This window comes from Centroberyx gerrardi, chromosome 20 (assembly GCF_048128805.1).
Source record: "Centroberyx gerrardi isolate f3 chromosome 20, fCenGer3.hap1.cur.20231027, whole genome shotgun sequence".
NCBI lineage: Eukaryota > Metazoa > Chordata > Actinopteri > Beryciformes > Berycidae > Centroberyx > Centroberyx gerrardi.
In genome coordinates this window covers 25,152,636-25,166,581 of record NC_136016.1, presented here as the reverse complement: position 1 = coordinate 25,166,581, position 13,946 = coordinate 25,152,636, and the positions used below count along the sequence as shown (strand labels likewise).

At 43.4% G+C, this 13,946-nt stretch overlaps 1 protein-coding gene across 1 annotated transcript in view; it reads left to right on the top strand.

Annotated features, from left to right (window-relative positions):
- The window catches only part of dpysl4 (dihydropyrimidinase like 4), a 32,846-nt gene that overhangs the window by 13,451 nt on the left and 5,449 nt on the right, over positions 1 to 13,946 (top strand). Inside the window, exons 3-10 of the mRNA XM_078290672.1 lie at positions 486 to 670; positions 6,798 to 6,962; positions 7,181 to 7,242; positions 7,781 to 7,861; positions 9,176 to 9,244; positions 9,389 to 9,509; positions 10,275 to 10,431; positions 13,343 to 13,484. Coding sequence (XP_078146798.1) covers positions 486 to 670; positions 6,798 to 6,962; positions 7,181 to 7,242; positions 7,781 to 7,861; positions 9,176 to 9,244; positions 9,389 to 9,509; positions 10,275 to 10,431; positions 13,343 to 13,484 — 982 coding nt within the window. The remainder of the gene's footprint in view (positions 1 to 485; positions 671 to 6,797; positions 6,963 to 7,180; positions 7,243 to 7,780; positions 7,862 to 9,175; positions 9,245 to 9,388; positions 9,510 to 10,274; positions 10,432 to 13,342; positions 13,485 to 13,946) is intronic.

Genomic DNA, 13,946 nt, shown 5'->3' with positions numbered 1-13,946 from the left:
GTAGCTGACCAGTACAACACAGGCTCTACTGGTTTCTACTGGGAGCTGACTGGTACAACACAGTCTCTACTGGTTTCTACTGGGAGCTGACCAGTACAGCACAGTCTTCTACTGGTTTATACTGGGAGCTGACCAGTAAAACAGACTAGTAAAACACAGTCTTCTACTGGTTTCTACTGGGAGCTGAGCAGTACAACACAGTCTTCTTTCTACTGGGAGCTGACCAGTACAACACAGTCTTCTACTGGTTTCTACTGGGAGCTGACCAATACAACACAGTCTTCTACTGATTTCTACTGGGAGCTGACCAGTAGAACCAGTCCACCACTGGTAAATGTTGGAAGCTCCAGTTGAATAGCTGGGAATGTAAAAACTCAAAATAATCCTGGGGTTAAACCCATCTCTATTAGGACTCGGGCAGGACTGCTAGATATCAATAATATTATTAATAATATTATTAATAGCATTGTCTGTTTGCCTTACAGACAGATAGGAGAGAACCTGATCGTTCCCAGTGGGGTGAAGACGGTCGACGCCTATGGTCACCTGGTCGTCCCCGGAGGGATCGACGCCAACACCAACCTCCACGCTCCGCAGAAAGGAATGAACCCACAAGACGACTTCTACCAGGGAACCAGAGCCGCTGTGGCTGGAGGAACCACCATGATCAGTGAGATTATTATTAAAATATTAATATTATGATCAATAAGACTTCTACCAGGGAACCAGAGCTGCTGTGGCTGGAGGAACCACCATGATCAGTGAGATTATTATTAAAATATTAATATTATGATCAATAAGACTTCTACCAGGGAACCAGAGCCGCTGTGGCTGGAGGAACCACCATGATCAGTGAGATTATTATTAAAATATTAATATTATGATCAATAAGACTTCTACCAGGGAACCACAGCCGCTGTGGCTGGAGGAACCACCATGATCAGTAAGATTATTATTAAAATATTATATTTAAAATATTATTAAGACTTCTACCAGCCATTATTATTTAAAGCGATAATCTGCAAGATGGTTGTTTTTCTTGATCTTCTTTGTTCTTTATTCTTTAGCAATAAGCAGCCATTGTTGCCAACAAGGGCGTAACTCTGGTTTGAACATTGGGGGGGTTGAGATGCACAGACCCCGAGAACACCAACCGTCTGGGGGGGTCTGGGGGCATGCCCCCCCCGGGAGATTCTTTTGTGAAATTATCATTTCTGGTGAATTTTAGGTGGAAAATACTTAAACTACTGATCAATAAATGAAACATGAAATCACAAGATTTGTAAACAGTTGATCAAACCAACAGTTCAGAAAGTCTCCACCAAACCCTGTTGTTCAGTTACTGAACAATGGGTTATCAGTAAATTATATTTTATGCATGCTAACATTATTAATTACATTATATTATTGATATTGTCTCTGCCTCCTAGCTGGGTCTGTTTCAGACACAGATACTCATGTGATACTGTTATGTATAATACTGCCACACTGCCTACATCTCGCTCTCTAGAGTTCAATATCAGAGTTCACCCATGGTCATGGGTCAAGCCACACTTAATTGAGGTGAGAGGATTTTTAATGTTTTTTTGTCAAAATGTAAATATTCAACTTCTTCTTCACTTTTATGCTATTCCATTGCATGTTGAATAGAAATCTGTTAAGGATACTGTTTTGGAGGAATTCAAATGAAAGTAAAAAATGGTTTCTCCCCTACTTATAAACCAATGCTACCTGTTGTAGCTATAATTCATTTAAATACAACAAAAACATGCTTCCGCCTGTCAGATCCATGGATGAACTTCTTGCCTATTTCTGACCTATCTAACAGATCTAACTTGTCCTGATGGACATGACATATGGCAACGTGGTTTAGTCTGCTCTGAGATAGTTGACAGCAGCGACGTCTTCAACCTCCTGAGAGCGCTACAGCTTCTTTCAGCTTCAGAGGACAAGACCGGTATGACCACAAGCAGCCTGACCAGAGCTTCAACTTCTGTGAATAGTCCCGAACTTCAGCTGGCAGTCCTTTCAGTATTTTCAGCCTCTGCAGTAGAACGGAAGTCGTAGTTTAGTGAAAACATGAGCAGCTGCACTGCCAGTGCTTGGATCTTGATCTCAGGATACAAATGTACAGCAGAATCGATCTGTCCAGTGAGCAAGTGTTCTCCAGTTTTTGGAGGTACAGGAGACCATCCTGCTGAAATCGCTCATTGAACTGTGTTTCTACCACATCAAGGACTTTGTAGAACTCGTTTCTGTAGTGCTCTACTTGAATTTTTCTGACATAGGACCCGCTTCCTTTGGTAAAGCGCATAGTCGGCTTGTGTTGTTTTGGCATTTCAATGGGTTCCACCACGAGTGACTCAATCAAGGTAGTTGCCTCCTCAAACATAGTTTGGAAGGTTCCCTCATGTCTCTTCTGTTTCAGAGTGGATTGGACACACTCAATGGCGCCTTCATGCCAGAGACTGTTTCTGTTCTCCTTTGGAGAGATGTGTTGAGGCACTCCAGTTCTCCAATCAGAGAGACCCAAGACTGTTTTTCTTTTCTGGAACTGTTGGAGCAAGCCATTAGCAGTAGCTGCTGTGGGAGTTATTTTCTGCCATCTCCTCCAGACTAGAGAGGACCGAGTCGTACCGAGTTATGACTGACTTGATGGCACTACGTCTCGCTGTCCATCTCGTTTGGCAGAGTGGCTTGAGGGTCTTTGAGAACCCATGATCTGCTGTGGCTATCTGACTGAACATTTCATTTGCCTGACTGTCCACACAAAATTCCCAATTGATGGACCCAATCAAGGGCATCTCAACAGAACATGTACACGCCTTCTGTGTTATCAAATTCACACAATTTGCACCACAGTGAACATACATAGCTAAGGGCTGTTCTTTCTTTATCAGAGCTTGTGCACTCGAGTACTTTCCTGACATATTAGCGACCCGTCACGTCTGGCCTCGCAGTGCAGACAGCGGTAGGTTTAATTGACAAAGCACATCTTTTGCCATTTTCGCAATACTCTCTCCTGTAGTTTCAGATACAGAACACATGCCAATGAATTCTTCATGGGGAATCAGGTTGTGATCTACGTATCTTAGACAAACTGATTCTTGCTCCTGCCCTGATAGGTCTTGTGTTCCATCTATAACAATGGAAATTGTGTGATAGAAAAAGATTTTATGGAATCGGCTATTCCTCTGACAAATTCATTGCTCATTATGCAAAGTGTCTCATTTTGTATTTTAGGACTAGTGTAATCGTGTTTGCGGGTCTCCAACCACTTGTGAAGGACTGTGCCGTCTTGTGCTTTGTCTTTCAGAAGTTGGTGCAGGTTTCCATCCTCTTCTAGACGGCCTCTTAAAGCCTCACTCTGTCAGACTCAGTAATTGACAGAACCTATAATGCTCCGTAAACAATGTCTTGCCTCTTGTTGTCTGGCTACAGCTGAGCTTAGTTGTGAGTCCACTGTTTTATGTCCAATCACTGTGACTGCATGGCAGTGGGAGTGACTTTTAGCATGAGCTGCAAACTTCTCAGTAGCCTTCTTCCAATTTGTAAAATCTGTACTGACAAATGCAGGGTGTAACTTTCTAGCAAAGGTCCCTTCTCTTTTGAAAAGACTTTGGTGCAGTGGAAGCATAAAACTCCCGTTAAAGAGGCACTGTAATGCAGCCTGGGGAAATCCTTAAACCACTTCTCTAAGGACAACACACCATACTTTCGCTTCTGCACAACTATAAACTTGGGATGAGCTTGATTTGGATTAGTGAACACAGTGATGTTTGAATATTCTAAATCCCCTGTGGCTCTGTCCCTGTCGTCCATGCTGTCGTCTCCCCATCCCTGTCTGTTGTCTCTCCATCCCTGTCTGTTGTCTCTTCATCCCTGTCTGTTGTCTGTCCTCCTCTGTGCTCCCTGTCCCTTGTCCCACTGTCTCTCTGAGGCGCTGCCTGTATTGAAATCGCACTACATGAATATTCAGGAACCAACTGCGTTTTGTTTAAGCACTTGGGAAAGAATCAGCAAAAGCTCCAGTCTGAAATGTACATACTGTCCCACCGGAGGTATAACAAAACACAGCAATGTTTTATTATAGTCTCCCATATATTAAATGGATTTTTTATAAAAAATTTTTGTTGAGACACATTAACTCATGAAGATTAGTAATGCAGCTGTGACAGCTCTCAAACTGTGTGTGCTTGAATGTGCATATATGTGTGCGTCCATTTGTACCTCTGTAGAGTCTGTGGAGCGTTTGTTGTCTATGCTTGTGGTCTGTCCTCGTCTGTCGCTGTCTCTCTGTGTTGCAATTGAACATATAATAATACATACATAATAAGTAATCTATTGTTGCCAAGTTGCAACAAATAGTACTGATGTCACAATTTGGGTGTCTCCTCTTCCTCTTTCCTTCTCTCCGTCTCTCCGTCTAACCCTTCCTTCACTCACATGCTTCTCTGTAACTCCCCCTCAGTAGAGTAATATCTCTCTCTCTCTCTCTCTCTCTCTCTCTCTCTCTACAGTCTCCTGAAAAAACATCTTATGTCCTGGTACTTTCTCCTCTTTTTTTGTGGCACTTCCATGTTTAGGTCCAATCTCTAATCAGCTTTGAGTGGCGACAACAACAACAGCAAAGAAAATATAATGATTAGAAAACATTCACACAATCACAGAGATTTTGTACCAACAGCTTAATGTTTGATTCTAGAGCATTTTCCCCACTAATGTCCTTATAAAGAATGGTCTTTTGTGCACTTGCTCACTGTAATGGAACCTCAAATAAATCAGCTGGTTTAATCACCATCAAGATCTTTACACATCTTGGACACACCTGGGACATTGGCCTATTTGTAAAAATCAAGAACTAAATGCTTTTAGACCACTTTCTATCTAAAAATCAGCAGAAAGCAAAAGGCCATATATATTTCCTGACATAGAGTAATAAACAGCTGAAGCTAGTGTTATTAATGATCTCCTCAACTCCAGCAAAGGCTGCATCTTCTCTGGCCCGCTAACCTTCTCCCCGCTACGGCGGCGTGAAGTTCAGTTGCCAACTTCACATCTGGCTCAAAGGATCCTGCTGCTCACTTGGAATTCCGTTCATAAATAATTTCCCATCTTTTTTGGACTGACCCTCTCCGCCCGGGACAGGCTACACTCCAGTAGGCAAGGCTCACAACCTCTATCCACCAATATGGATCTTGCTGTAAAATCTGGTTCTGTCATCAGAATGTAACTTGTGGTCCGATCCACCCTAACAATGAAATTATCTTTGCTTCCTCTTCAGTGTTGCCTGCCATTTTGTATTCTAGGCCCTAACATAACGGATGAGAATGTCACTAATTTGTCCATGGCTCAGATTTTAGTCTATGCTTGTTATTGGTCCACACCACACTGCTAACACGATCCATCAGTGTCTGGGTCTCTTGGCCCCTGATATCAAGACCTCCTGTAGAAGCATTATGTTAACAAGCTGGTTCAGTCCTGGTTCTTCCAACTTAGAAACATTGCCAAAATCAGAATGTTTTGTCAGACAAGGATCCGGAGCACATCATTCATGCTTTTATTTTCTCAAGACTGGACTACTGCACTAACCCAGTTCACCTGACCTGACCAACCCTAACCCTGTTCACCTGACCTGACCAACCCTAACCCTGTTCACCTGACCTGACCAACCCTAACCCTGTTCACCTGACCTGACAACCCTAACCCTGTTCACCTGACCTGACCAGTGTTGGGGGTAACGCGTTACAGAGTAATGCGTTACAGAGTAATGCGTTACAGTAATCAGATTACTTTTTTGTGGTAACGAGTAACTTAACGCGTTAGTTTTTCAATTTATGTAATCAGTTATTAGTTAGTTTCTCAAAGTTACATTTCGCTACTTATATTTTTCTTTCAACTGGTTAAATGTTTAGTTAGTGCAAATTTAAAAAAAATAAGGTATTGTACGCTATTAAAAGCAGACTGCAGCAGGCTGCGGTGGAGGCTTGTAGGTTACGACTCGCTTTCAGAATGAACACAACAAACTGCAGAACTTGGAAATAAGAGAAGAGAAGGATAAGAACATTATTGCTAACTGTAAGTTTAGCTTTCAACCTAGCTATCTAACCTGAAGATTTGAATTGAAAGCGCTTGTGAGCGAAGTCTGACGTTTATTTTGAGACAAGACCGGATCAGTTCAGGCTCCACCAGGGTGAAGTTAGTTTCAAGTTTGATATTCACCAGTTTCACCGGCCTTTTAACATCAATAGCTCCGTGTCGATAGCATATTTTTTCTCAAATTAGGCTTTTTTATAGAGAGGAACATGGAGCCAATGTTTCACAGTGTTGATAAAGTCAAAATCACCTGCGGTTGTGATGCAGTGACGGCAGAAAGGCATCCAGTCGGTCCAAACCCCCACTGAGTATTTACTGTGGAACCAGGTAACTGAAAGCACCTTGATGTTTTCTTTAGACAACGGTAGATGTTACCTACAGCTACCTGTCCCAAACGTGATGATTAGTGATGATTTCTGTATAATAAGAGTGATGACATCAGCAGAAGACGTATTTTAAAGGCATGATTTTACGTGGGTAACGTGAAAGTACGCTAACGTGTTAACCTTTTAATAAAGACTAACTTAGTAACGTACTAGTTACTATTTAGGGTTAACAAAGTAAAGTAACTAGTTAGTTTCAAAAGTAACTTTCCCCAACACTGGACCTGACCAATCCTAACCCTGTTCACCTGACCAACCCTAACCCTGTTCACCTGACTACTGATTTATCATTATTATTATTTTCATTAATGTCTCCAGTTGACCATGTGGTACCAGAACCAGGAAGTAGTTTACTGGCAGCGTATGAGCAGTGGAGGGACGTGGCGGACCAGAGGGCGTGCTGCGACTACTCACTGCACATGGATATCACCCGCTGGCACGAGGGGCTGTACGAGGAGGTGGAGAGCCTGGTCAAAGACAAAGGTGTGCACGTGCGTGTGGGGGTGCGCGTGTGTGTAGAGATGACATATTCAGGTCAAATAGAAGTTGATGTCTGAACCACCCTGACAGGCTGTGCTGACACACACACACACACACACACACACACACACACAGTTACTATGTGTACTGGTCCAGGTGTACTATGTTGTTGCAGTACTGTGTGTACTACTGTATTGTTAATGAAGTATTTCCGCTTCCAGGAGTGAATTCCTTCCTGCTCTTCATGGCTTATAAAGACAAATATCAGAGCTCCGACTCTCAGGTGGACAAAATCTTTATTCATATTATTATTATTATTATTATTATTATTATTATTATTATTATTATTATTAGTAGTAGTAGTAGTATATTATGTCATTTATCATTCATCTCTGTTTGACTTATATGGGTTATAATTACAATAAATATACTTTATTGTAGCTGATTTAAAGCTAAATAAACTATATAATTAATTTATAACAGCGTAATAGATAGATATAATCATAAATAGCTACAATTTATAAATACATTTGTATTTTAACTGAGTTATAGCTAGATAAAATATATAGTAGCTGTTTTATAAGGAAATGAAACTAACATTAATAATAGCTCACCTGTCTTTGAGCTGAACTACATCTAGATAACCCATAACTCTAATTTATAATTCATGTTGTCTCCCAGCTATATAAAGTATATACTACATCTAATAAGTAAGAACTATTCTGTTTGTGTTAAAGCTGAATGATAGAATAATATCTATATGATATGTTTTAATGTGTAATATACTATAATAGGATCTATTTTATGTTCTACTGTTCTAGCTGTACGAGGCGTTCGGGGTCCTCAGGGATCTGGGAGCGATCGCCCAGGTCCACGCTGAGAATGGTGACATCATTGATGAGGTAACCAATGAGGGATTAGTCAGACCAGACCGTCCAGAGCGTCGAACCCTCAACCACATCCAATCACAGTTCTCTCTTTAATTTGCTTCATTTACATTCCATTTCCTGTTCATCAGTTAGAATCTTCATCAATCTTCCAACCCAGAACCTCCAGCTAGCTAAACAACTGGTTAACGCAGAACCTCTAGCTAGATAAGTGTGTAACTGGTGTAACTGGTTTACTGGTTAACTGGTGTAACAATAGTTCCGCATTGTAACTCTAGTTCTATGATCACAGGCTCCGCCCTCTAACGGGGCTCTTATGCTTAGGGGGCGAAGCCCGATGACTCCCAGACACATCCAACAGATAAAATCTGATGGACAGGGCGTCGACTGTGACGCCGCTGTACAGATCTCCTCCACTCCTCTGCCACTAAAAAGGGCCGTGGACGCTGCTACACTGTGTGGACAGTGTGCACGAATGGCAGTGGGAGGATCTCTGCCCACCAACACATGAGCCTGTGAAATGCCATCACAGAGTCAGTGGGCGAGTCTTTGTTTTGACAGGGGCTCAAACAACTGCTGTGTGCGCCTCAATGCAGCTGTGCGGTCTACATCACACACCAGCACACGCACCGGGCTCAAGCGGTGCAGCCTCTCCTCCTGCTCCTCTCGATGAGGAGGAGGATGGAAAGCTGCCAACTGAATCGTCCTCGAACTGAAAGAATAATTAATGTTCTTAGGTGTAAAGGATGGATTCTGCCTGAGTGTGGCGCTGCTCCATCGACCGAGCCATGAGGATGAGGTCGTCTAGATAAAAGACCTGCAGCCCTCGACGCCGTAGCGGCTCGAAAAACTGAGAATGTGGTCCAGTCGCCTGGAAGGCAGTTCCTCACACCGCGACTCAAGCTTTGCCGCTGTCCAAGCGAGCTGGGGAGTCGGTACTCAGCCGAAAGCTCGCCGCCCCTTGGGGAGCGTGGGCTGTCGGCACGCTGTGTGTTTTCCCCTGTACAAGGACCGACAGCAAATGGCCGCCTCCGCCCCCCTCCCTGCCCTGATGGACACGGGGTAGGCTCACTGGCATTCTCGGAATGGGAGGAGAGCAAAGCGTGGCCGGCCGTATGGTGAGTGAAACAAACGGCCTCCACTGCCCCCGCCCCTACGCCGTCGTGGGCGCGGGGTTGGTTCATATGACTGAGACCGCCGCTCTCCACACTTCAGCTGTTAGAGCCGAGGGGAGGAGCGTCATGATGCGGGTAAACCAGTGAGCCTGCTGCCTTCGCTCGCTGGTTTACTGGTTTACTGGTGTAACTGGTTAACTGGTTTGTGTTTCAGGAGCAGAAGAAATTTCTCACTCTCGGCATCACTGGACCTGAAGGTCATGTTCTGTCTCACCCTGAGGAGGTACACACACACACACACACACACACACACACACACACACACACACACACACACACACACACCTTACGTCTACTGTTATATTTCAATAATATTCTACTAGGAGGAGACAGAGGTATTTTACTCTATATTATAATATTCCACCAGGTGGAGACGGAGGCGGTGTATCGAGCGATAACCATCGCCAAACAGGCCAACTGTCCTCTGTATATCACCAAGGTGATGAGTAAATCAGCTGCTGATGTCATTGCTAAATCCAGGAAGAAGGGTAAGACGACAGTGTGGGTCAACATTTCACCTTCTGCTTCTCTCTCCCTCCTACCTCCTCCTACCTTAAATGCAATACTTTACGTCCTACCTCACTCTACCTCATTCTATGTCCTTCTACTCACCTGACTCGTACCTCCTCCTTTTTCCTCCTTCTACCTTAAGGCCAACACTTTACCTCCTACCTCACGTATTCTTCTCCCATTTGGCACTAGACGGTTTTGGAAAATAAAGTCACCAGAGGTGACTATGTTGCTATATAAAGTCATATATAAAGTCACCATAAAGACTTTATGGTTAGGGTTAGGGTGACTAGAGGTGACTTTATATAGCAACTCTGAAGAGTTGCTATATATGACAACAAAGTTGCCAATTTGGCAATAGTGACAGACTGGAGCATATATTTAACTAAACATTGAGATAGAGACATTTAGAGACTGGAGAAAATATTTAATCAAACTCGCTGCTGTCAGACGCCAATATCAGCTGGAAGTGATGTGATGTTATCATAACCTGTTCACAATTAAACAGATAGAGAATGGAGAATATACAGTATATAATCACCACATTTAGATAGAGACTGGAGCATATATGTAGTTTAATGAAATAGCGATAGGACCATACATTTCATTTGGACTGTAGAGAGTTTAATTTGGATTCAGACAGAATTATGTTGCATTTGGGTTTATATGTTTAATTTGAATATTTAATTTGATTGAGTGTTATGAAAGTGTGATTAAAACACCTCCCATCTCTCTCTCCTCAGGCATGGTGGTGTATGGGGAGCCAATCACAGCCAGCCTGGGGACTGATGGCTCTCACTATTGGTCAAAAGACTGGGCCAAAGCTGCTGCCTTTGTTATGAGTCCTCCCCTTAACCCCGACCCATCAACCCCGCAGTATCTGACCTCTCTGTTAGCATGGTTAGTATGCTATATTCTGTGTCTGCTGGCTAGTAATGGACAGGATTTCCCTTTTGCCTCCAAACAGCCTGAATCCTTGAAGACTTGGATTCAACAAGGTTCTGGTCTTGTCTGGTCTTTGGTCCATGCTGCAGATCCACCTGATCCCAAAGAGATCTAAAGTCATTGTCATGTTCCTGAACATTTTCATCCTGCAGGGAGTTTCCATCTGACAAAGATCAGACTAGATCTGGTCAGCACCAACGTTTAGCTTCACTGTGTTCAAATGAAGCAGCTTCAGTACCAAGGAGCCTAAGAGAGAGATGAAAACATCCCCACAGCATTATACTGCACTGCAGTACTGTATGTTATACTGTACTATACTGTGCAGTTTGCACTGTTGACACCAGGCAGATGGATCCATGGATTCATGTTGTTAGCCTATTAGCAACTATAACAGAAACCAGGATTCATGTTGTCGGCCTGTTAGCATGTACAACAGAGACCAGGATTCATGTTGTTAGCCTGTTAGCATGTACAACAGAGACCTTGGCTGCGGTCGAATAGTCTACGGTTCCTAACTGAGTGAAATGACCCGAAGTATCTAAGTGGCAGCCATGATAAGAGCTGTTCGAATTCTCTAAATGCTAAGGAAAGGTGCTTCAATGCTTCCTTACTTAGCTCCTTTAGCATAGGATACACTGGATGATCCTTTATGAAGGGAAAGGAGATAATGCCGTCCCACAATTCCTTGCGGCAGCAACATTTAAAGCGACGCACCATTCGGCCGTTCACGAAAACAAACGATCATGACCGACAAGGGACGCAGATCATCATGCAAGTTACCGTTGCTTATTAAGCATCTTATGCCATAACCTATGCTCAGTTTGCATGAGTTATTTCTTCATTCTGAGCGTTGTTGTATTGCCAGCCTTTAGGAATATCATTAATTAATTTTACTTCAGTCACAGATGCTGAAACCCTTGCCCCTGAGTTGTGTGGTGGTTCTTAAGCTATTATATGCATAGGCTTATACGGGGCTAAGTATCTAAGATGCGCTTTTAGTAGTCCATATTCAGAACATTGTAGCTTCACCACGGCAGACCCACGTCATTAACATCCGCCGTCGCATAATTACGTAGCCTAGTGTAAGTGCAGTCGGATTCTCTTAGCACCGCGGTTGTCTTTTCCTAAGCCCTTATGAATTCTCCTTCACATCTTTCCTTGACCTCATGACATTTTCCAACGAGGTCAAGGAAAAGTGGTTAGGAATAGGAGTTAGGACGTATTTTTTTGACTATTCGACCGCAGCCCAAGATTCATGTTGTCGGCCTGTTAGCATGTACAACAGAGACCAGGATTCATGTTGTTAGCCTGTTGTCCCAAAAAATATGTCCTAACTCCTATTCCTAACCACTTTTCCTTGACCTTGTTGGAAAACGTCATGAGGTCAAGGAAAGATGTGAAGGAGAATTCATAAGGGCTTAGGAAAAGACAACTGCGGTGCTAAGAGAATCCAACTGCACTTACACTAGGCTATGTAATTATGTGACGGCGGATGTTAATGATGTGGGTCTGCCGTGGTGAAACTATAATGTTCCGAAGATGGACTACTAAAAGCACATCTTAGATACTTAGCCCCGTGCGTTCTTACCGTGTTGTTTCATGCAGGCTATATAAACGTGGACAACCCGGTGAAAAATGTTGCTTCATCATCAAGAAATGGTTGTCACATTGAGAATGGCTGCTCACACTCACCCTCCTGTCCACTCATATTTATCGACATGAATCCCAATTAGTATGATTGTATGAAAATAATTGTTAAATTTATGCAAGATAGGCATAACAACTGTTAGCCTGTTAGCATGTACGCTACAACAGAAACCAGGATTCATGCTGTTAGCCTGTTAGCATGTAGGCTACAACAGAAACCATGCTGTTAGCCTATTAGCATGTAGGCTACAACAGAAACCAGGATTCATGTTGTTAGCCTGTTAGCATGTACAGCAGAAACTTAATGCTGTTAGCCTGTTAGCATGTAGGCTACAACAGAAACCGGGATTCATGTTGTTGGCCTGTTAACATGTACAACAGAAACCAGGATTCATGTTGTTAGCCTGTTAGCATGTACAACAGAAACCAGAGTTCATCAGATCAGACAGTGTATTTCCACTCTTTAGACGTCCAGTTTGGTGATCATGTGATCACTGCAGCTTCATCCTCTTGTTAGCTAACAGTGGAACCAGCATGGTGTTCTGCTGCTGCAGTCTGTCCACTTCCAGCTGTGGATTCTGTTGTACTGAACTGTACTGAACTGTTGTGTTGTTAGCTTGAACCGGTCTCACCCTTCTCCTCTGATCTCTCTCATCAACAATGTTTTGGCTGAATGGACGGTTTTTATTTGTGGCACCATTCTAAACTGTAAAGTCCGAGGAGACACTAACCTTCAAACCAAGTTCAAAATGACTTAAATCAGCGTCTCCCATTTGAAAGTTTAGTTGAACAGTAATTGAACCTGCCCAGCCTGTCAGCATGCTCATACTGACGCTCACCTGACTAACTGACCTGTTGAGGAGCCAACTGTTGGCACAAACAGCTAAGCTGCCCACTGCTCCTGGCTGCCCCCTGGAGGAAGGACATGCCTTGGATGGGTCAAACGCAGAGACTGAATTTCACGACCACCGTCAGCATGTGTGTGTGTGGTTGCTGCATGCAAGTGTTGTGGTGTGTTGTGTGACACAATAAAGACAAGCTTGCTTGTCCGGTTTCTAGTTTCAAATAGGACGTGTACCTAATAAAGTGGCAACTGAGTTTACATCTCCCATTCACCGGGCCTATCACCACACATTACTTTAGAGCATGGCCTATAGATTCACGTGCATATTCAACTCTGCAGTATCTATTCTAATTTATTGTTTTGCTTTATTTCCAGCGGAGACCTCCAGGTGACGTCCAGCGCTCAGGCCAGTTTCTCCACCGCTCAGAAAGCCGTTGGCAAAGACGATTTCACCCTGATTCCAGAAGGAAGCAACGGGATAGAGGAGAGGATGGCTGTGGTTTGGGACAGAGCTGTAGTAAGATACCCTGACCTCTGACCTCTGCCCCTTGACACTAACCCTGACCCCCTGACCTCTGACCCTTCACCCTAACCCTGAACCCCTCCTTTTTTTTTCTCACCTAATGCTCCAGCAGCTTAGTCTAAACCAGCATGACGTTGATACAATCATAACTTTTTCAAGTGGTCCATTTCGCTCCAAGCCAAGCGGACAACAGTTTGTAAAGAACCATGTGCTGCAGATTTCTGTTGTTCATTGGTCATGAATTTAGCGGGTAAAAATAAAAACAAACCTACTTAAGAGATTTACACACTGAAAGCCTTGTATTGCAATCACACTGATCACATTGATCAATACCTGGTGCTTCACCGGGGATGTGGCTGTTTGAGAAGCCGCTGTTTTATAATAACTTTTTAAAGACGAGGACATCTGCCAGCCTGCGGTCCGGCCTGCGGGAGGCAGGCTGTGTTGGACTGGACC